Below are 22,363 nucleotides of genomic sequence, written 5' to 3'. Positions count from 1 at the left end.
AACAGAAGTTGCCTTTGGAAGTTGTGGGAGCTTCATCCCTGGAGGCTTTCAAGAAGAGACTGGGCTGCCATCTGTTTTAAACGGTGTAGGGTCTCCTGCTTGGGGAAGTTGGACTAAATGACCTCCAAGCTCCCTTCCAACCTTCTCCATCTGTATCCCTACGAGGCGTCTCGCCCGGGCGCGCCTGTCAAAGTCATCCGCCACGTGCGCCGCCCCAGCTCCGACTCAACTGCAAGCGAGGTTTTTCAATTTCCGAGACCGCAGCATCGGCGCCTCCTTATTGGCCTGCCGGGAGGATGCCGGAGCTGCCCATTGGCCGGTCGGGATTCTGGGCCGGGCTCCCGACTCCGCCCCCTGCTATAAATACCGAGGGAGGTCCGCGGATCCCCGCACTGCTGGCTCGGCGTGCGGAGCATCGGTTCTCTCTGTTGCGTCCTGTCGCGGTTCGGACGCCCTTTTTCGGGGGTGGGGCGGGGGGCTCAGTCCAGCCATGGCCTTCACCGTGCTGGGCCCGGTGGCCGCCCACGTGCTGTACCCGGAGCTGCGCCTGCTGTCGGAGGAGGACGAGGAGGAGGAGACCCGGAGCGAGAGCGACGCCTCGGATCGCTCCTACGGCTGCTGCGAGAGCCGTCGCAAGAGCGGGCGGCCGGTCGTGGTGGTGAAGCAGCGGCAGGCGGCCAACGCCCGCGAGCGCGACCGCACCCAGAGCGTCAACACGGCCTTCACCGCCCTGCGCACCCTCATCCCCACCGAGCCGGTGGACCGCAAGCTCTCCAAGATCGAGACCCTCCGCCTGGCCTCCAGCTACATCTCGCACCTGGCCAACGTGCTGCTGCTGGGCGAGGGCTGCCAGGACGGGCAGCCTTGCTTCCGAGCCCTCCGCGGGGCCAAGGGCGAAGGGGGCGCGGGCGGGCCGCCCCCGCGCACCATCTGCACCTTCTGCCTGAGCAACCAGCGCAAAGGGGTGAGTGGCGCGCTCTGTGCATGCTCGGGGGCTGCTTTTGGCTCGCTTGGCTTTCGCGGCTGGAAGGGTAGCCTGCTGCTTCCAGTTTTCCCCAGTGACAGCCCCGCGAAGCGGTGGGGTGGGGGGCTGGAAGAGAGGAACTGGCTCCCAGCTGCCCCTAAGGAGCTTGGCGGCTGGGTGGGATTCGAACCTGCGTCTTTAGAGTTCTAGTTCTGCACCTGGCCCTTAGAATAAGCCCCCCCACCCAGGAGTTGCCGATATGATTGGCATTTGGTCCTTCTCTTCTTCCTTCCTTCCTTCTCCCTCCCTCTCTTTCCTATTCTCCCTTTTTTTTCTTTCTCATTTTTCTCTGTCTCACTTTCTCCTCCCTTCCTCTTTCTCTCTCTTTTTGTTTTCTTTTTCTCTTTCCAATTTGTCTCGGTCTCATTTCCTTCCCTGCATCCTCCTTCCTTTCGCTGTCACTCTCACTTTTTTCTCCTTTTTTTCTATCTCTAGTTCTGTATTCTTCCCTTTTCTCGTTTTCCTTCCTTCCTTCCTCTCCTCCCTCCCTCCCTCTCTTCCTCCCTTTCCTTTTCTCCGTCTCTGTTTCTCCACCCTCCTTTCCTCTTTCTTCCTCTTTGTTTTTTCTTTTTCTTTCTCCACTTTTTCTCTCTAGTTTTCTTTCCTCCTTTCTTTCTTTCACTGTCACTCTCACTTTTTTCTCCCTTTTTCTATTTCTCCTCTATTCTTCCCTTGTCTCATTTTCCTTTCCTTCCTTCTGCCCTCCCTCCCTCTCTTCTTCCCTCCCTTTCTCTCTTTCACGCTTTCTTTTTCTCTGTCTCTATTTCACCATCCTCCCTTCCTCTTTCTTTCTTTTTGTTTTTTTATTTCTCTCTCTCTAGGTTTCTTCCCTCTCTCCTCCTTTCTTTCGCTATCACTCTCCCTTTTTCTCCCTTTTTTCTATCTCTATTTCTCCCCTATCCTTCCCTTGTCTCATTTTCCTTCCTTCCACCCTCCCTCCGTTCCTCCCTCCCTCTCTTCTTCCCTCCCTTTCTCTCTTTCACACTTTCTTTTTCTTTGTCTCTATTTCTCCACCCCCCCTCTTTCTCTCTTTTTGTTTTTTCTCTCTCCCCCTTTTCTCTGTCTCTAGTTGTCTTCCCTTCCTCCTTCTCTCTTATTATCTCTCTCTTTTTCTTTTCTCTCTCTCCCTTTTTTCTCTCTCTATTTATCTTCCATCCTTCCCTTTTCTCTCCTCCCTCCCTCCCTCCCTCCCTTCCCAGTCAACAGGCTAACTGTAACTAACCATAATAACAAAACAATCTAAGTCCTTATTTTGCCTCTGCTTCTTTGGCCTTCTGTCCCTGTCTTGGGGACATCCTAAAACGGACTAGCAGAAGTGAGAATTAATGGAAAGGGAAGGGGGATTCTGGACCATGTACAGAAAGTCGGTTTCCTGTCGTTCAGCCATGGGTACAAAAATTCAATTGTTTATCTATTTGACTTCGTTGGCTGCCCAATTCCAATGGACACTGAGCAGCCTGCAAAAGTGCAAAAAAAACCAGATATAACATCAAACCAAATGGAGTAAAATAACCTTATAGAACACATAATAAGGTAAAGGTACAGGTTCCCCTCGCACATCTGTGCCAGTCGTTCCCGACTCTAGCGGGCGCTGCTCATCTCCGTTTCAAAGCCGAAGAGCCAGCGCTGTCCAAAGACGTCTCCGTGGTCATGTGGCTGGCATGACTCAATGCCAAAGGCGCACGGAACGCTGTTCCCACCAAAAGTGGTCCCTGTTTTTCTACTTGCATTTTTTACGTGCTTTCGAACTGCTAGGTTGGCAGAAGCTGAGACAAGTGACGGGAGCTCACATGACATGATAAACATGACTTTGAATCCATGAAATGGATACGAATACAAGGGAATATTAGGAGAGGCAGGCTGGTGCGCTTATGCGCGCCCCCTTTATGTGCACCTCTTAGGAATGGGGTGAGGTCAACAGTAAGTCTAAGGTGAAAGCTTTGGGGGTTTGGGGAAGAAACCACAGAGCCGGGTAGAGCATTCCAGGCGTGGACCGCTCTGTTGCTGAAGTCGTATTGTCTGCAATCGAGTTTGGAGCGGTTTGTCTTGAGTTTGTATCTATTGTGTGCTTGTGTATTGTTGCATTTAAAACTAAATAGGGGGTGCAAGCAGGGGTGGGTTCTTGCCAGTTCTAACTCTTCTATAGAAGAGGTTCCACAAATCTACAGTGCCGTTTAGAACCGGTTCCAGCTCCCTCACCGTGCCCATCCACACATCATCAAGATGAAGAGTGAGAGGAGGAATTCTGGGAGTTGAAGTCCACAAGTCTTAAAGCTCTCAAGTTTGAACACCCCTGGGTTTTTTTTTTCCTAAAGGGTTAGAGGTCCAAGGGTCTTGTAACTTAACAGCTTTAAGACTTGCGTGCTTCAATGCCAGAGTTTCTGAGCCAACATGACTGGAGGAGGAATTCTGGGAGTTGAAGTCCACAAGTCTTAAAGCTGTCAAGTTTGAACACCCCTGGGTTATTTTTACTAAAGGGTTAGAGGTGCGAGGGTCTTGTAACTTGACAGCTTTAAGACTTGCGTGCTTCAAATGCCAGAGTTCCTGAGCCACCATTTTGGTTGCTAAGCAAGAGCGTTGTTAAGTGAGTTTCACCACATTTTACAAGTTGGCCACGCCCACCCAGTCACATGGCTGGCAAGCCACGCCCACAAAGCAGGCCACACCTACAGAAGAGGTTCTAAAATGTTTTGAAACCCACCACTGGGCGCAACTCGCAAATGAGGGGTAAAACTCTTATTTTCTGTAACAAGCAAACTGTGAACAGCATTATTGATAATCTTTAAAAAAGAAACCTACAACTTTCTCACTAGGCATGTAGCCTACAGTGGCCTGGGGTGACTCCTAGACCCCACAATTGTGAATCATGAGTTATGTCTGAAATCTCTGAAAAGACAATAAATTAGAAGTGGCTGCTAAAATAATTCATATTTCTTTTTTGGTAGATACAAGTGTGGCTGGAACTTTGATTAGATCCCCATTAGGAATTACTGCATCTAGTTTTGATCGCTACGATGTAAAAAAAATGTGGAGACTCTAGAAAGAGGGCAGAGAAGAGCAACAAAGAGCATTAGGAGACTGGAGGCTCAAACATATGAAGAACGGTTGCAGGAACTGGATATGTCTAGTTTAATGAAAAGATGGACCAGGGGAGACAGGATAGCAGTCTTCCAATATCTCAGAGGCTGCCACAAAGAAGAGGGAGTCAAACTATTCTCCAAAGCACGTGAAGGCAGGACAAGAAGCAATGGGTGGAAACTAATCAAGGAGAGAAGCAACTTAGAACTGAGGAGAAATTTCCTGACAGTGAGAACCATTAATCAGTGGAACAGAAGTTTGGAATGTTTGTTTGTTTGGAATGTTTATTATAATTTATAGGCCGCCCTTTTCCCTGAGGGGACTCAGGGCGGCTTACAAAACACGGGGAAGGGGGTACAAAGACCAAAAAAAAAAAAAAAAAAAAAGACAATACATAATATTAAAAATAGAACACAACATTCATTCATCATTCGGGAGGGGACGAACTAAGATTTTTTATCCCCAGGCCTGACGGGATAGCCAGATCTTAAGGGCCGTGCGGAAGGCCTGGGCGGTGGTGAGGGTGCGGATCTCCACGGGGAGATCGTTCCAAAGGGTCGGAGTTGCAGCTGAGAAGGCCCTCCTCCACGTAGTCGCCAGTCGGCATTGACTGGCGGATGGAATTCGGAGGAGGCCTACCCTGTGCGATCTGATGGGGCGCAGGGAGGTAATTGGCAGAAGGCGGTCTCTCAAATAGCCAGATCCACTACCATGGAGCGCTTTGTGAGTGGTAAGTAGGACCTTGAAGTGCACCCGGAGATCAACAGGTAGCCAGCGCAGCTCACGGAGGATCGGTGTTATGTGGGCGAACCGTGGTGCGTCCACGATCACTCGCGCGGCCGCATTCTGGACTAGCTGAAGTCGCCGGATGCTCTTCAAGGGCAGCCCCATGTAGAGCCCGTTGCAGTATTCCAGCCTGGAGATCACAAGGGCTCGAGTGACTGTTGTGAGGGCCTCCCGGTTCAGGTAGGGCCGCAACTGGCGCATCAGGCGAACCTGAGCAAATGCCCCCCTGGTCACAGCTGACAAATGATGGTCAAAACTCAGCTGTGGGTCCAGGAGGACTCCCAAGTTGCGGACCCTGTCTGAGTGGTATAAATTTTGTCCCCCCAGCCTGATTGATGGAACATTAGCCAAATTATTGGGAGGAAAACACAACAGCACTCGGCCTTTTCCGGGTTGAGCACCAGTTTGTTAGCTCTCATCCAGTCGTTGCCTCCAGAAGTTGTGAATGCCCCAACACTGGAAGTCTTTAAGAAGATGCTGGATAGCCATTTGTCTGAAACGGTACAGGGTTTCCTGCCTAGGCAGGGGGTTGGACTAGAAGACCTCCAAGGTCCCTTCCAACTCTGCTATTCTAAAGTAATTTAGATGCAACCTCGCCTGCCAAATATTTTAGTCGGTAGAGCCCTGACCGAAATTGGGATGAAAATTCCATTCCCACATGCCAAACTAAGGAAGGGTTGGGTGGATCCGATGTGGGTGTAGGAAGAGGTAGGTTGGATATGCCAGAAAAAATAATAATAACAATAGTTGTTAATCTGATGTGTGGTGAGAAAGAAAAATGTGCGAAGGGAGTTTGCTTTGGAATTTGCAATGAACCTTGGCCGGTGGGCATGGAGTTTATTTCTTTGAATGTATACAAGGAAAAAGAGGGGGGAAAGCATAAACTTTTGAGGCGTACATATTATCGTTAACTAAAACCAGACGACCCCCCCCCCTCAAAATGCCAGAGGACGATGCACGAAGCCATCATAACTGGAAAAAAGTGTGATTTCACTTAGTTACTTCAGCCACAAACTGACAGCTTAACTACCTCAAAAGTCAGATTAGAATTTGCAACGAAGGTCCGAAAGTGGAAAATATTTTTAAAAAATCTTGATTCCCCCCCCCCTCGTATCTGGACCCCAAGTGAGGGAGCAGAGCCTTAACTGGTTTGTTTATTTGTTTATTTTAAATGTATCCTGTCTTTGCTATTTATACAAAGCAGTAGAGATATCTAACAGGCCTTTTTCTTTCCATTTTTCCCACAACCTTGTGAGGTGGGTAGGATTAAGACAGAATGACTGGTCCAAAGTCACTCAGCCACCTTTCATGGCTAAAGCAGGACTGGAACTCACCGCCTCCTAATGATTAGTTGTCTTTAAAAGGCTTCCTTTATTTACTTCCGTAATCATTGGCTCTTCACTTTTCTGGATGTAATCATTCAAGCTGTGTTTTTCTTCTTCCACAGTCTGTTTTACTTGTGGGAGTCCTCACCACCCTCTGCTCTTGGTAGATATCACTTGGTCAACATCACTTTTAGGGTGCAAAGCATGATTCATTGTCAGAAGCTTCCTTGTTTTTCTGTCCAAATTGTCCAACTCCATCTGGGTCCAGTCAATTATTCCTGCAGAGTATCGGATCGCAGGTATAGCCCAGGTATTTATGGCTTTTATGATGTTTCCTCCACTCAATTTGGGCTTTAATATCTTGCGAATTCGTCGAATGTACTTGGCTGAAGTTAATTGCTTGACTTTATTATGCATTAAGTCAGAGGCCTCTAAAATCCCCAAGTACTTGTAGCCTTCTTCTGGTTTTACTGCCTTTCTCATTTCTTCATTCTCAAGTTCAATTCCATCATCTTCTATGACCTTGCCTGCTTTGGTTGCCATTATTGCACATTTGTCAATTCCGAAGAGCCAAGGTGGCGCAGTGGTTAAATGCAGCACTGCAGGCTACTGCTAGATCAGCAGGTCAGCGGTTCAAATCTCACCGGCTCAGGGTTGACTCAGCCTTCCATCCTTCCGAGGTGGGTAAAATGAGGACCCAGATTGTTGGGGGCAATATGCTGACTCTCTGTAAACCGCTTAGAGAGACCTGAAGGCCTATGAAGCGGTATATAAGTCTACTGCTATTGCTATTGTTACTGCATACCAATGTCTTGGCTAAATTCTTTTGTGCTTTCAATTAATACATTCAGTTCAGCTTTCGTTTTACCATACAGCTTCAAATCATCCATGTACACCAAGTGCGAAATTTTCAGTCCTTTCTTTGCAAGTTCGTATCCACAGTTCATCTTCTTCTTCAAAATGATTGTCGGTGGTAGCATTGAGAGTATAAAAAGTAGGGGTGAAAGGGAATTGCCCTGGAAAAATGCCTCGTTTAAATTCAACTTCACCCAGTACTTCTTCATTAGCGATAAGCTTCGTTTTTCCAGAGGTTCATTGAAGTTTCCATGAATTTTTGTACGTTGCTGCTGATGACGAAGATTTTCAGGCCTTTCTTGATCCAGCTGGTGCGGAACTGAATCAAATGCTTTCTTATAGTCTATCCGAGCCATGAACAGGTTGGTTCTATTTTTTTCTATTGTTATATGATGTTATCTATGTAATAAAAAAATAAAATTATTGTAACAGGTTGGTTCGTCTTTTCTTTGAATTCTTTAGAATTAGGCTTGTCAATCAGCAGTTGGTCCTTCAATCCTCTTGAATTTTTACAGCATCTTTTCTGTTCTACAGGAAGAAATTCATTCGTCCAGTTTTTTTACTTTTTCACTTTTTCTTCCAGTAGCTTGTCAGCTCCATGCCCTGGTTGCCTAGCAGTGGGAGCTGTGCCCTATAGCTCATTATTTATTTATTTATTTATGTTGTTGTTGTTATTATCATTATTATTATTGTTATGTGGTTAACCTTTGGTGAGATTCACAGCCTTTGGGGCTGGTTGGTAGCTCAACCAGTTTTTTTTTGTGGCAAATTTGTTGTTAAAAATGTAGTCCTGTGATTGTGCGACGTTAAAAATGGCCGCGATTGTGGTCCCGTTGCCGAGTGCCCAGTTACGGGTACTACAGGTTCGAGGTTCGAGGTTCATTTTATTTATATGCCGCCCTATTCCCAGCGGGACTCAGGGCGGCGCACAAACCCAAGGAGGGGAAGGGAAACACAAAAACTACAACAAAAAGTACAGGGCATTTAAAACAACCAACAGCCACTATCTATTTATCATTCTATCATTTTATCTATCTGTCTATCATCTCTCTCTCTCTCTCTCTTCTATCTCTCTATCTGTCTACCTGTCTATCATCTACTATCTATCTATCTATCTATCTATCTATCTATCTATCTATCTATCTATCTATCTATCTATCTATCTATCTATCTATCACATGGTGGCTCAGCGGCTAAGACACTGAGCTTGTCGATCAGAAAGGTCGGGAGTTCGGCGGTTCGAATCCCTAGCGCCGCCTAACAGAGTGAGCTCCCGTGACTTGTCCCAGCTTCTGCCAACCTAGCAATTCGAAAGCATGTTAAAAAATGCAAATAGAAAAATAGGAACCACCTTTGGTGGGAAGGGAACAGCGTTCCGTGCACCTTTGGCATTGAGTCATGCCGGCCACATGACCACGGAGACGTCTTCGGACAGCGCTGGCTCTTCGGCTTTGAAACGGAGATGAGCACCGCCCCCTAGAGTCGGGAATGACTAGCACATCTGCGCAAGGGGGACCTTTACTATATTTTCCACAGATTTATGGCGCTTAGGATTAAAATCCCAGGTTTAGGTGATCCTCAACTTAGAACCGCAATTAAGCCCAAAATGTACAAGGTTAAGTGAAAAATTTGCTAAGTGAATTTGTCCTATTTTACAACTTATCTCGCCCTAATGGTTAAGAGAATCCCTGCCGTTGTTAAATTAGTAGCACCGTTGTTCAGTGAATCTGGCTGGACTCTGCCGGCCAGGAGGTCGCAAAATGAGTCCTGAACACTGTGACTGTCATAAATATAAGTCCGTTGCCAAGCCGCCGAATCGTAGATCACATGACCCTGGGGAGGCTGCCATGGTCGTAAGTGTAAATAACGGTCATCCCCCCCCAGTGGTGTCGTAACTATGAACCGTCCCTAAATGAACTGCTGTAAGTCCATCATAAATGCTGCCTTTATGATGTTGGACCTCACAGAATAGTAGTTAAAATATGAGGCTAAGTCTTTTTTTAAAAAAGGGTTGAGGTGGGATACTTGGATGGGAGACCACTCAGAAATCACAGGAAGCAGTCAGAAGTCGCCATCGTCAGTGCCGTCGTAACTTTGAACCGTCACTATATGAACTGTTGGGAGTCCGAGGACTACCTGCACAAAAATAATGAACAGTAAACCCATGGCAAAGTCAGATCCAGAGAAAAATAGAATAGAATAGAAAAAAATTGAAGGGAATGGAGTAGAATAGAAAAGAATAGAATAGCAGAGTTGGAAGGGACCTTGGAGGTCTTCTAGTCCAACCCCCTGACTAGGCCGGAAACCTTATACTGTTTCAGACAAATGGCTATCCAATCTCTTCTTAAAGACTTCCAGTGTTGGGGCATTCACAACTTCTGGAGGCAACTTCTGTTCCACTGATTAATGGTTCTCACTGTCAGGAAATTCCTCCTTAGTTCTAATTTGCTTCCCTCCTTGATTAGTTTCCACCCAATGCTTCTTGTTCTGCCCTCAGGTGCTTTGGAGAATAGGTTAACTCCCTCTCCTTTGGGGCAACCCCTGAGATATTGGAAGACTGCTATCATGTCTCCCCTGGTCCTTCTTTTAATATCCATCTCTAGATGGATAGAGATAGTTGATAAATACAATACAATAGCAGAGTTGGAAGGCACCTTGGAGGTCTTCTAGTCCAACCCCCTGCCTAGGCAGGAAACCCTATACCGTTCCAAACAAATGGCTATCCAACATCTTCTTAAAGACTTCCAGTGTTGGAGCATTCACAACTTCTGGAGGCAAATTCTGCCCCACTGATTCATTGTCCTCACTGTCAGAAAATTTCTCCTCCGTTCTAAGTTGCTTCTCTCCTTGATTAGTCTCTCCTTGATATATGTAGCCTGTATATCGGTGATTGAACTCATATAGATTCAGCTTTTTGTTCTTTGGTTGAGAAGTTGTGTCTGATTTTTGCAACCCTGTTGTCCATGGTCTGCCAAGCCCCCCCGCCCCCCGTCTTCCACTGTCACCCCGAGTTGTCCCAAATTCCCATTCATGCATGGAAGACCCTATCTCACCCTTTGCCGTCCCCTCCTCTCCTTTTGCCTTCCATCTTCCCCAACATCAGAGACAGATAGATTAACAGAGTTGGAAGGGACCTTGTAGGTCATCTAGTCCAACCCCCTGCCCAAGCAGGAGACCCTGCACCCTTTCTGACAGATGGCAGTCCAGTCTCTTCTTGAAAGCCTCCAGGGATGAAGCTCCCACAACTTCCGAAGGCAACTTCTGTTCCATCGGTTGATGGTTCTCACTGTCAGGAAATTCCTCCTTATTTCCAGGTTGAATCTCTCCGTGATCAGTTTCCATCCATTATTCCTGGTCTGGCCTTCAGGTGTTTTTGAAAATAGCTTGGCCCCCTCCTCTCTGTGGCAGCCCCTCAAATATTGGAAGGCTGCTATCCTGTCTCCCCTGGTCCTTCTCTTCACTAGATTCGCCATGCCCAGTTCCTGCAACCGTTCATCGTATGTTTGAGCCTCCAGGCCTGCTTTGATTTTCTTAAATAGATTCAGATTAGCAGAGTTGGAAGGGACCCTGTAGGTCATCTAGTCCAACCCCTAGCCCACACAAGAGACCCTACACCATTTCTGACAGATGCCAGTCCAGTTTGTTCTTGAAAGCCTCCAGTGATGAAGCCCCCACAACTTCCAAAGGCAACTTCCGTTCCATGGGTTGATTATTCTCACTGTCAGGAAATTCCTGTTTATTTCTAGGCCGAATCTCTCCTTGGTCAGTTTCCATCCATTATTCCCTGTCTGGCCTTCGGGTGCTTTGGAGAATATCTTGACCCCCCCTCCTCTCTGTGGCAGCCCCTGAAATATTGGAAGATCCCCCCCTTTCTCCCCTGGTCCTTCTCTTCACTGGACTAGCCAGGCCCAGTTCCTGCAACCGTTCTTCGTATGTTTGAGCCTGCAGGCCTGCTTTGATTTTCTTAAATAGATTCAGATTAACAGATGGCATCCAATCTCTTCCTGAAAGCTTCCAGTGATGAAGCTCTCACACAAGATGATGATTAGGGGGCTGGAGGCTAAAACTGGCAGCTGATTCAGACAGTGAGAAGGTTGGGGAGGAACCTGGGCCAGTCCTGGAGTCTGGGGAAGGCTCGGAGGAGGGCTCTGCGTCGGAGGCAGAGAGGGGGACAGGACCGTCCGGTAATGATCAGGTACCTTTGGAGTTGGACATTAGTGAGGCAGAATAACAGCTGGAGCCTGTTCCCAGTGTGCACATGCGCACAGCTGCCAGACAAAGGAAACAGCTAAAGAACAAGGCCACAGATTCGTTTCAGGAGTGTGAAGATCTGTCCGTGAATCTCAGAGACTCTGTGCCCAGTCTTTCCTCGCACAGCACCATGTTTGGAAACTATTGACATGGCAGCTTTCCAAGCTAGATAAGGTCTGTGGTCATAAATACACCTTTGGAAGACTGTTTGCCAGGCCTTGGCGGAATGCGAATGAGAGGAATACACATTCGTTTACTAAAAGGGGACCAGGAATCTGCTTCGTGTTTTTTGGGGAAGCCTAGGTCAGAACAATTGGCTATGTCTAGTCTGAGAAAGAGAAGGACCTGGGGAGACATGATAGCAGTCTTCCAATATTTGAGGGGCTGCTACAGGATTGGTGGCATAGGGTTTTCTACCTGAGCTGGGGGTTGGATTAGAGGACCTCCAAAGTTCCTTTTGATTCTACTCTACTCTACTCTACTCTACTCTACTCTACTCTACTCTACTCTACTCTACTCTACTCTACTCTACTCTACTCTACTCTACTCTACTCTACTTCTATTCTCTATTCTCTATTCTCTATTCTCTATTCTCTATTCTCTATTCTCTATTCTCTATTCTCTATTCTCTATTCTCTATTCTCTATTCTCTATTCTCTATTCTCTATTCTCTATTCTCTATTCTCTATTCTAATCCATTCCATTCCATTGGATTCCTATCCTACCCTACCCTACCCTACTTCTATTGCTATTGTTATTGCTATTCCCCATTCTACTCTACTCTACTCTACTCTACTCTACTCTACTCTACTCTACTCTACTCTACTGCTATTGTTATTACTATTCTCTATTCTCTATTCTATTCCATTCCATTCCATTGGATTCCTATCCTATCCTACCCTACTCTACCCTACCTCTATTGCTATTGTTATTGCTATTCCCTATTCTATTCTTATTCCATTCCATTCTCTATTCTATTCTATTCTATTCCATTCCATTCCATTCCATTCCATTCCATTCCATTCCATTCCATTGGATTCCTATCCTACCCTACCCTTCTCTACTCTACTCTACTCTATTTACATAAAAGTAAATAAAATTGAATAGGGAAGTGATGAACAAGTACCAGCCCAAATACTCATTTAAATTGTTCAAGTACTCCTTAATTCTCAGAGAGCCCAGCCAAATAAGGCTGGAAGGTACGGGAGGAAGGAGGAAGGAAGGAAAAGAAAGGGAGGGAGGGAGGAAAGAAGGAAAGAAAAGAAAGGAAGTGAGGGTGGGAGTGGGGAATTGTGATGTGAAAGGAGGAAGGAAGTAAATAAGGAAGGGAGGGAGGAAGGAAGGAAAGGAGGGAGGGAGGAAAAGGGGAGGTGGAAGGGAGGAAGAAAAGAAAGAATGATAGAATATTAGGGAGGGAGGAATTTTGATGTGAAGGGAGGAAGGAAGAAAAGTAAAGAGGGAGGAAAGTATTAAAAGAAAGGAAGGGCGGGAGGAAGAAAGGAAAAAGGGAGGTGGAAGGGAGGAAGAAAAGAAAGAAGGATAGATAGTTAGAGAGGGAAGAATTTTGATGTGAAGGGAGGAAGGAAGAAAAGTAAAGAGGGAGGAGGGTATTAAAAGAAAGGAAGGAAGGGAGGAAGAAAGGAAAAAGGGAGGTGGAAGGGAGGAAGAAAAGAAAGAAGGATAGATAGTTAGAGGGGGAAGAATTTTGATGTGAAGGGAGGAAGGAAGAAAAGTAAAGAGGGAGGAGGGTATTAAAAGAAAGGAAGGAAGGGAGGAAGAAAAGAAAGGGAGGGCGAGAAGGATAGATAATTAGGCAGGGGGGAAATTTGATAAGGGAGGAAGGGAGGAAAGACGGGAGGAAAGAAAGAAGCAAGGAAGGAAGTTCCAGCCTTGTTTTCAACAGCTATAAACAAACTCATCACTTCGTTATTGCAGAAATCCCTTCAGCCCCTCACTCCAACCCTTTCCATCAAATCCACGCTGGCTGGGGAATTCTGGGAGTTGAAGTCCGCCTGTCTTTGGCCAAGGTTGGGAAAGGAGAGCTCCGAAGGAGGCTATTTTTATGCAGGGACGCTTGGGCCCAAGGCAGACTTTCACATAACCGCAATGGCATTTGCAGTGGTGTTTTTCCAGCTGTGCTCGGTTGAAAAAAAACAAGTGGGGGCGGAGCTTTGCAAATTGGCTCCCTCTCTTAACCCCCCCCCCCCAAATGCCCCAGAAAGCCATTGGATCTCAGCATGGGAAGCAGCTGGGATCCCAGGCTGTTGTGGATTCCAACCGGCATCACCGCCGTTGCTATGGCAACCTTTGGCAAGCTCATCCTCTGGACCCAGGAAAGGCCGAGCCTCCGAATTTAACCTGACCGGGTGGCTCAGTGGCTAAGACACTAACCACGCCAGTCGGCAGTTCGGCGGTTCGAATCCCTAGTGCAGGCCTCCTGTGTGAGCAATAGGGGGGGTTGGACTAGATGACCTCCAAGGTGCCTCTTCCAACTCTGTTATTGTTACTTGATTTCTTAGGTTTCCTCTTTGGCCTCAAGCCCTTTTCCAGAGTTCAGAGCCAGGATGCCAAAATATCCATTCACACGTAGGTTCGTTTGGAGGTTTTCAATCATTCCAGATCTTTCTTGTCCCAAAAGGTGTTTTTTTTTTAGTTTTATTTTTTTTTCAAAAGGCAACTTGGACTTTTGTTTTTCCTTGAAAACGTTTCGTTTCTCCTCCCTTCTTTTTTTTAAAAAAACAATTTTTATTTTGTTTTATTTTAGCAATAGCAGTTAGCAATAGCAGTTAGACTTATATACCGCTTCATAGGGCTTTCAGCCCTCTCTAAGCGGTTTACAGAGTCAGCATATTGCCCCCAACAACAATCAGGGTCCTCATTTTACCCACCTCGGAAGGATGGAAGGCTGAGTCAACCCTGAGCCGGTGAGATTTGAACAGCCGAACTGCAGAACTGCAGTCAGCTGAAGTAGCCTGCAGTGCTGCATTTAACCACTGCGCCACCTTGGCTTCTTATTTTGATCTAAGCAATCCATTTAAATAGTGCGTCGTCTGGGCACAAATGTTTTGTGCCGACAATTAAAACTTACAACCGTATTCATTATTTAATCTATTCTTAGCTTGATTTCCAACACCTTAAAATGCCTGATGCTGTAACAATCCTTATCGTGATTTCTTTAACTCCCTTGATTGTATTAACTATGAATACATTTTCTATATTTTACACAACTTCTTTTACTGCTAATTCTTATGTCTATTCTCTAACCATCGGTAAAACGATTCCCAAATTGTATATAATAATCCGTTTGTTCTTTCTCTTTGATAGCCAGTGTCAATCTGTTCATTTCTGCACATTCTAGTATTTTCCTAAATCACATTCTCCTCTGTAGGGATCTCTTCACGTTTTCCAATTTTGTGCAAATACAATCCTAGCTGCTTTTATCACATGGATAATCAAATATACATTTTCTTTACTATAGTTTTCTGGTAAAATAGGGTTTCCTGCCTAGGCAGGGGGTTGGACTAGAAGACCTCCAAGGTCCCTTCCAACTCTGCTATTGTATTGTATTGTATAAATTACTCAGTGATTGTCATACCTGTACCTGTAAGCACATTTTCTGAACGCAGCCTAAAATATACTGGCTTTGCTTCCAAGCACTGGGGGATTCTGGGAGTTGAAGTCCATGCAAATTCTGCTATAAGCATAGTTTGGTTAATTGTGGTGTAAGGTTCCGGCCGTTTCCCGCAGCCACTGAGATGCCAAAGAGAGTGGAGACGGGAGACGAGGCTTGCAAAAAATATCAGCTTTTATTTATGGCCGTAGCAAAAGCTGGGTGACAAAACTATATCCAAAACATGCAAAGAGAAGAATGTAATAGCAATAGCAATAGCAATAGCAGTAGACTTATATACCGCTTCATAGGGCTTTCAGCCCTCTCTAAGCGGTTTACAGAGAGTCAGCATATTGCCCCCAACAATCTGGGTCCTCATTTTACCCACCTCGGAAGGATGGAAGGCTGAGTCAACCCTGAGCCAGTGAGATTTGAACCGCTGACCTGCTGATCTAGCAGTAGCCTGCAGTGCTGCATTTAACCACTGCGCCACCTTGGCTGGTAAGGAATAGCCACCCCATATAGTGGCACTATATTAATTTATTTGGGTTCTTTCTGTTTAGTTTTTATTGTTTTCAATGGGGTCTTTTATTTTTTTCAATCGCCTTGAGTCGCCACGGATGAATAGGCGGCAATATAAATTCAACAAATCAATCAATCAATCAATCAATCAATCAATCAATCAATCAATCAATAAGCAAGCCTTCCTTGCCAAAATCTATGGCCCAGATGGGCCGGGTTTTATACAGGGGTTTAAGGTGGGAAACTTCTAGTTCATCCCTTTATTTATGATTAGGTTGGGATTCTAATTTGTTAATTCTAGGGTGAACAGGGTGTGTGAATTGGCCCATTTTGTTTCCACAAAACAGTGTTTCTCAACCTGTTGAACTAAGTCCATCAGGTTGAGGAGCATTGCTGTAGGAAAATAAGGGTTGGTTATCCCCCTCCTCACCCAGGATGGACCCAGGATGGCAGGTGAGGGTTAGCAAAACTGCCATCCGCCCATCTTCCTCCTCAAATATCCCCCATTCCTGGTTGGTATATGCTCTCAAACCAGATAAGATGAAGTTTCCATGATGTTCCACTCAACTCCTGGGGGTTTAGGTAGATTTGTTGGTCTCTCCGTCCGTCCGTCCGTCCATCCAGCCATCCATCCATCCATCCATCCATCGTCTCTCACTCTACCTACTCTCTTCTGTCTGTCTCTCTCTATCCTCTATTTATAGTATCTCCATCTCTCTGTTTTGAGCTCTCTCTGTCTTTCTCTATCCATTCTCTTTGTCTCTCTGTCTCTTCCCATCTCTCTCTCTCTTCTTTTTGTCTCTACTTCCCTCTCTGTCCCATCCACCTGTCCATTCATTCATCCACTGTTTCTCACTCCACCTACTCTCTCTCTCTCTATTTATCCCCATCTCTCTGTCTCATATCTCTCTGTCTCTCTCTCTCTTCTTTTTCTCTACATCCCTCTCTGTCCCATCCATCCATCGTCTCCCCACTTACACCGTCTCTCTCTATACTCTCTCTATTTATCTCCATCCCTCTACCTTTATCTCTCTATCTCTTCTTTTTCTGTCTACATCCTTCTCTGTCCCATCCAGCCAGCCAGTCAGCCAGCCGGCCGGCCGGCCAGCCAGCCAGCCAGCCACCCATCTATCATCCATCCATCCATCCATCCATCCATCCATCCATCCATCCATCCATCCATCCATCCATCTATCTATCTATCTATCTATCTATCTATCTATCTATCTTATATCTTATATCATATCTATCTATCATCTATCTATCTATCTATCTATCTATCTATCTATCTATCTATCTATCATCTATCATCTATCATCTATCATTTATCTATCTATATCTTATCTGTCTGTCTCTGTCTATATCATATCTGTCTATCTATCTATCTATCTATCTTTCTTTCTATCTATCTATCTATCTATCTATCTATCTATCTATCTATCTATCTATCTATCTATCTCTATCATCTATCTATTTGTCTGTCTGTCTGTCTATCTGTCTATCTTTCTATCTATATCTTATAACTGTCTGTCTGTCTATCTCTATCTATCTACCTATCTACCTATCTATCATCTCTCCCTCTCTCTCTCCCTCTACCTTTATCTCTCTGTGTGTCTCTATTTCTCTATTTCTGTCGATCCATATCATTTATATAGAAGTTCCTTTTACGACCAACCAAATTACCCCTTTGTTTACTGAAAACCAATACATTTAAAATAAGCCAATTTGTCGGTGAGATTAATAGAAGGTTGGATTCCCTCCCCACCCCCAGTCTGGAGCCCAGAGGACGGTGTAGGAACCTCCTGGCAGGCTGACTCTGTGGAAGAGGCTACTCAACCATTTTTCCTCCCTCTCCCCTTTCTCTGCAGGGAAGTCGGAGGGAGCTGGCTGGGAGCAGCTGCCTGAAGGCCAGAGGCGGGAACCAGGTGAAGATGCTACGGCGGTGAGCCCAGGGCCGCTGTCTGTCGGAGAAGGCCAGCCAAAGGGAGATCCGCGACTTGGGTTTTGTCTTCCTTGAGTGGGACGGTTGACGGTCATGGAATATGATGACGCAGACGGGTACAAAGAGGGGCTTGGTGGTCCGGACTTGGAGGATGAAAGATGCTATGAGTTGCAACTGCCCTGGAGGTACCACGCAGCCCAGCCATGGATTTTGGTTGGATCTCAAGAGAGCCACTCGCCTTTTCCGGGGAGCGTGGCTAGAGCCCGAAGACCAAGGACGGGGAGAAGGCCAGCCCTGCCGGATTTTTTGGGGTGTGTGTGTCTCCAATCTCTCTTTGAAAGGCCAAGTCTTGAGACTTCAGCTCCAGACGTGACTTCTGCAACCTTCTCCAGAACTATTTTCCCAATTTTCCAGCGGCTGAGTGAGGGATTTTTTTGGAGGTTTTTTTGTAGGACAGCCGCGTGGATCCGGGATGGCGGGAGATCCGAGCGCGTCTTGCTCCAAATGCGCCTGGATTTCTCCCGGAAGCTTCTGCTTTTCGGAATCAGGCGTTGTTTGTCGGGGGAAGCTGGTATCCATATTCCCTCTGGATGTGGAGTCGGAAGAGCTGGGAAAAAAGGAGGACAGTTGCAAGACGATTGTGGCCTCTCTCTCGCCCGGCCTATGAGGTCACCGTTGAAATGTTATTTCCTTATTCTGCGAGCTTAAAAATAAAAGATCTGTTTTTTTCCCCCCCTTCCTTATCCCTGTGCAATTCTTCATCACTTCCCTTTCTTTGTTTCTTGGTGTGTCTCCAGCTAGATAATGCAAGCCCACATCCTCCTTACATGGGGAAACACTCCAGGCGGGAGATAAGAGAGTAGGCCGGCTTGGTATTTAGGAGGAAAAGGGGAGAAACAGATGGGCCGTTTTTACACAAGTAGTCCTCGACTTATAACCAACACGGATGCCCAAGATTTCTGTCGCTAAGCGAGACAGTTGTTAAGGGAGCTTTGCCCACATTTTACAATCTTTCTTGCCAGCATTGTTAAGTGAATCGCTGCAGTTTTTAAAGTTAATACTGTGTTTCCCCCAAGATAAGACAGGGTCTTATTTTCTTTTGACCCCCAAAATAAGCGCTTGGCCTTATTTTGGAGGAGGTATTATTATTATACAATTGTATCACAGCGGCCAGTTGTTTCGCCGGATTTGGCATTGGTTACTAGTTGGGCCCCATAATTATTATTATTATTATTATTATTATTATTATTATTAGTATTATTATTAGTATTATTATTAGTAGTATTACTATTAGTATTACTATTAGTATTATTATTATTAGTAGTATTATTAGTAGTATTAGTAGTATTACTATTAGTAGTACTAGTACTAGTAGTACTAGTATTATTAGTAGTATTAGTAGTATTAGTATTACTATTAGTATTACTATTAGTATTACTATTAGCATTATTAGTAGTATTATTAGTAGCATTACTATTAGTAGTACTAGTACTAGTAGTACTAGTAGTACTAGTAGTACTAGTATTATTAGTATTACTATTAGTATTATTATTATTATTAGTAGTAGTATTACTACTATTAGTACTAGTACTAGTATTATTAGTATTAGTATTATTAGTATTATTAGTATTATTAGTATTAGTATTACTATTAGTATTACTATTAGTATTACTATTAGTATTACTATTAGTATTACTATTAGTATTACTATTAGTATTATTAGTATTATTAGTATTATTAGTATTATTAGTATTTTGAAACAAAGTTTTTTTATTTTTTATTACGTATTTCACCTTCTTTTATAAACAGAGCATTGTTCGGGTTTCCTCCCCTTTACATCTTATACAATACAATACAATAGCAGAGTTGGAAGGGACCTTGGAGGTCTTCTAGTCCAACCCCCTGCTTAGGCAGGAAACCCTATACCGTTTCAGACAAATGGCTATCCAGCATCTTTTTAAAGACTTCCAGTGTTGGAGCATTCACAACTTCTGGAGGCAACTTCTGTTCCACTGATTAATTGTTCTCAATGTCAGGAAATTTCTCCTCAGTTCTAAATTGCTTCTTCTGTTATAATCGTCTGTTACACATAGTTCATTTTACATCATATTTTCATTTCACATTTCTTCTTTCCATATTTTCCAGCTTGATTTTAATTTCTTCTTACTATATAAACCAGGGGTATCTAAACTTGGGAACTTTTAAAGTTCCCATGTTTGGACACCCCTGATATAAACAATATCATTATTTGCCCCTCTGAGTTAAAATCAAATTTAACGTATCATTTCCATCTATTATTCTATCTTACGGTCAATAAGATATACCCTCAGGTTTAATTTTATCTAGTAAACATTTCACATTTTCAACATTGGAGAATAGTTTGACTCCCTCTTCTTTGTGGCAACCCCTGAGATATTGGAAGACTCCCATCATGTCTCCCCTGGTCCTTCTTTTCATTAAACTAGACCTACCCAGTTCCTGCAACCGTTCTTCATATGTTTTAGTTTCCAGTCCCCTCATCCTCTTTCTTGCTCTTCTCTGCACTCTTTCTAGAGTCTCCACATCTTTTCTACATCATGGCAACCAAAACTGAATGCCGTATTCCAAGTGTGGCTTTACCAAGACCTTATAAAGCAGTATTAACCTTCACGTGATCTTGATTCTGTCCCTCTGTTGATGCAGCCTAGAACTGTGTAGGGTATAATTGTGTTGGCTCAACCACAAAGGCGCATGGAACGCTGCTACATTCCCACCAAAGGTGGCCCCTATTTTTCTACTTGCATTTTTACACGTTTTCGAACTGCTAGGTAGGCAGAAGCTGGGACAAGTAACAGGAGCTCACTCCGTTACGCGGTGCTAGGGATTCGAACTGCCGAACGGCCGACCTTTCTGATCGACAAGCTCAGCCTCTTAGCCCCTGAGCCACCTCTCAGTGCACGACAACTCCCAGAATTCCCCAGCCTCTTTCTAAGCCAGTGTTTCTCAACCGTGGCCACGTTCAGAGGTGTGGGCTTTGAATTCCCGGGGGAATTCTGGGACTTGGGAAGTTCCACGCATCTCCAAAATTGCTAAGTTTTTATTTATTTATTTATTTATTTATTGAATTTATAGGCCGCCCAATCCCGAAGTTTTTTGTTTTTTTTAAATTTTTCCCTGCTGTTGACAGTATACTTGAAGATTGCTTTTTTAACATCCCATAGATCCATCTTATCTTACAACGGTCCTACTTCTTCTTCCCTCCCTCCCTCCCTCTTTCCTTCCCTCGTTTCTTCTCTCCTACTCCCTTCCTTCCCTCCCTCCTTCCCTTTCCCTCCTTCTCTCCTTCCCTCCTTCCTTCCCTCCTTCCTTCCTTACCTTCCCTCCTTCCTTCCCTCCTTCCTTCCCTCCTTGCTTCCTTCTTTTCTCCTTCTCTCCTTCCTTCCCCCCTTCCAATCCCAAAGTTTGAGGAACATTGCGCTAACCATTGTCCCTGGGCTCCTGGGGGAGTTTTAGCCCTGTGCCAAATTTGAACCCGTGCTTCTTCCGAAATAATTTCCCTTTCCATAAAACAAGCATCTCTGCAAACAGCCACCGGTTTATGAGCCAAAACCTCCCTCAACCCACACGCTGACTCACAAGCTGTAGCCGGGAACATGGCTACACACAAACACACTCACTCACTCACTCACACACACACAGAGCTCCCCCCCACCCAAGAAAAGACCCCAAAGAATGTAAATTTTGCCCCCGTCTCTTAACACTGAGCATCCCCAGCCTTGCTGGATGTTTTTCTCAGTTCCCTGCCTTCCCGTTGGGCCGCCTGTCCTCCCCCCCCTCCTCCTTATTTTGGGGGCTTTGATTTATGGCACTGACTGAAGCCATGCAGCTGTGAGTGAAAGTCCCAGGTGGGTTCGGGTGGGTGGGGAGCAGTTTGTTCTCACTGTGTCTAATCCATCCCAGACCCCGATAAACAGCCGTGAGAGATTTCAAAAACACCAGATTGCAGCCACTGGGCTTTACTGGTGGGGACTGGGTGGAGCGGTGGGGGGGAATGGGGGTGGGTGGGTTCTTCTCATGTTCTGTAAATAAATATCCTGTTTAAAAAGAAGCATTTGGGGTTTGTTTTTTAAGGAAGCAAACCTCGGCCCTGGAAATACGAGGAGTTGGGGGGGGTCTTTTGAGGAGAGGCTGGTCCAGCCACTGTGACTGCCAGGGGGTTTCCAGGGCCACCTAAACTTCTCAGATATTAACATTAACAGAGTTGGAAGGTACCTTGGAGGTCATCTAGTCCAACCCCCTGACCAAGCAGGAGACCCTACACCATTTCTGACAGAGGGCAGTCCAGTCTCTTCTTGAAAGCCTCCAGGGATGAAGCTCCCACAACTTCCAAAAGAAAACTTCTGTTCCATGGGTGGATTCTTCTCACTATCATTAAATTTCTCTTTATTTCCAAGTTGAATCTCTCCTTGTTCAGTTTCCATCCATTCTTCCTTGTCTGACCTTCAGGGGCTTTGGAGAATAGCTTGACCCCCTTCCTCCTCTCTGTGGCAGCCCCTCCAATATTGGAAGATGCTCTCCTGTCTCCCCTGGTCCTTCTCTTCACTAGACTAGCCAGGCCCAGTTCCTGCAACTGTTGTTCAGGTAGGTAGGTAGGTAGGTAGAGATTAACAGAGTTGGAAGGGACCTTGTAGGTCATCTAGTCCACCCCCCCACTCTGTTCCTGGCCGATGGCAGTCCAGTCTCTTCTTGAAAGCCTCCAGGGATGAAGCTCCCACAACTTCTGAAGGCAACTTCTCTTCCATGGGTTGATGGTTCTCACTGTCAGGAAGTTTCTCCTTATTTCTAGGTTGGAGCGATTTGCGGGATGGATAGATAGATGATAGATAGATAGATAGATAGATAGATAGATAGATAGATAGATAGATAGATAGATAGATACATAGATAGATAAAGATGAAAAGGAAGGAAGGAAGAAAATGGAGGGAGGGAAG

The 22,363-nt window shown here is 45.3% G+C and overlaps 1 protein-coding gene across 1 annotated transcript; it reads left to right on the top strand.

The window, feature by feature from the left end:
• The first annotated feature begins 490 nt into the window (after positions 1 to 490).
• Positions 491 to 17,822, top strand: LOC106546622 (transcription factor 15-like). The gene is made up of 2 exons (XM_087720886.1): positions 491 to 964; positions 17,320 to 17,822. Exons 1-2 carry the CDS (start codon positions 491 to 493, stop codon positions 17,395 to 17,397), a joined length of 552 nt encoding a protein of 183 aa, XP_087577012.1. The 3' UTR covers positions 17,398 to 17,822.
• The last annotated feature ends 4,541 nt before the right edge of the window (positions 17,823 to 22,363 follow it).

The sequence above is a fragment of the Thamnophis sirtalis genome, unplaced genomic scaffold, assembly GCF_051295495.1.
Source record: "Thamnophis sirtalis isolate CommonGarterSnake01/CBP01778 unplaced genomic scaffold, rThaSir2_p1.2 scaffold_7, whole genome shotgun sequence".
Lineage (NCBI taxonomy): Eukaryota > Metazoa > Chordata > Lepidosauria > Squamata > Natricidae > Thamnophis > Thamnophis sirtalis.
The sequence above is the reverse complement of the archived record's forward strand: the minus strand, read 5'-3'. Positions and strand labels throughout refer to the sequence as shown.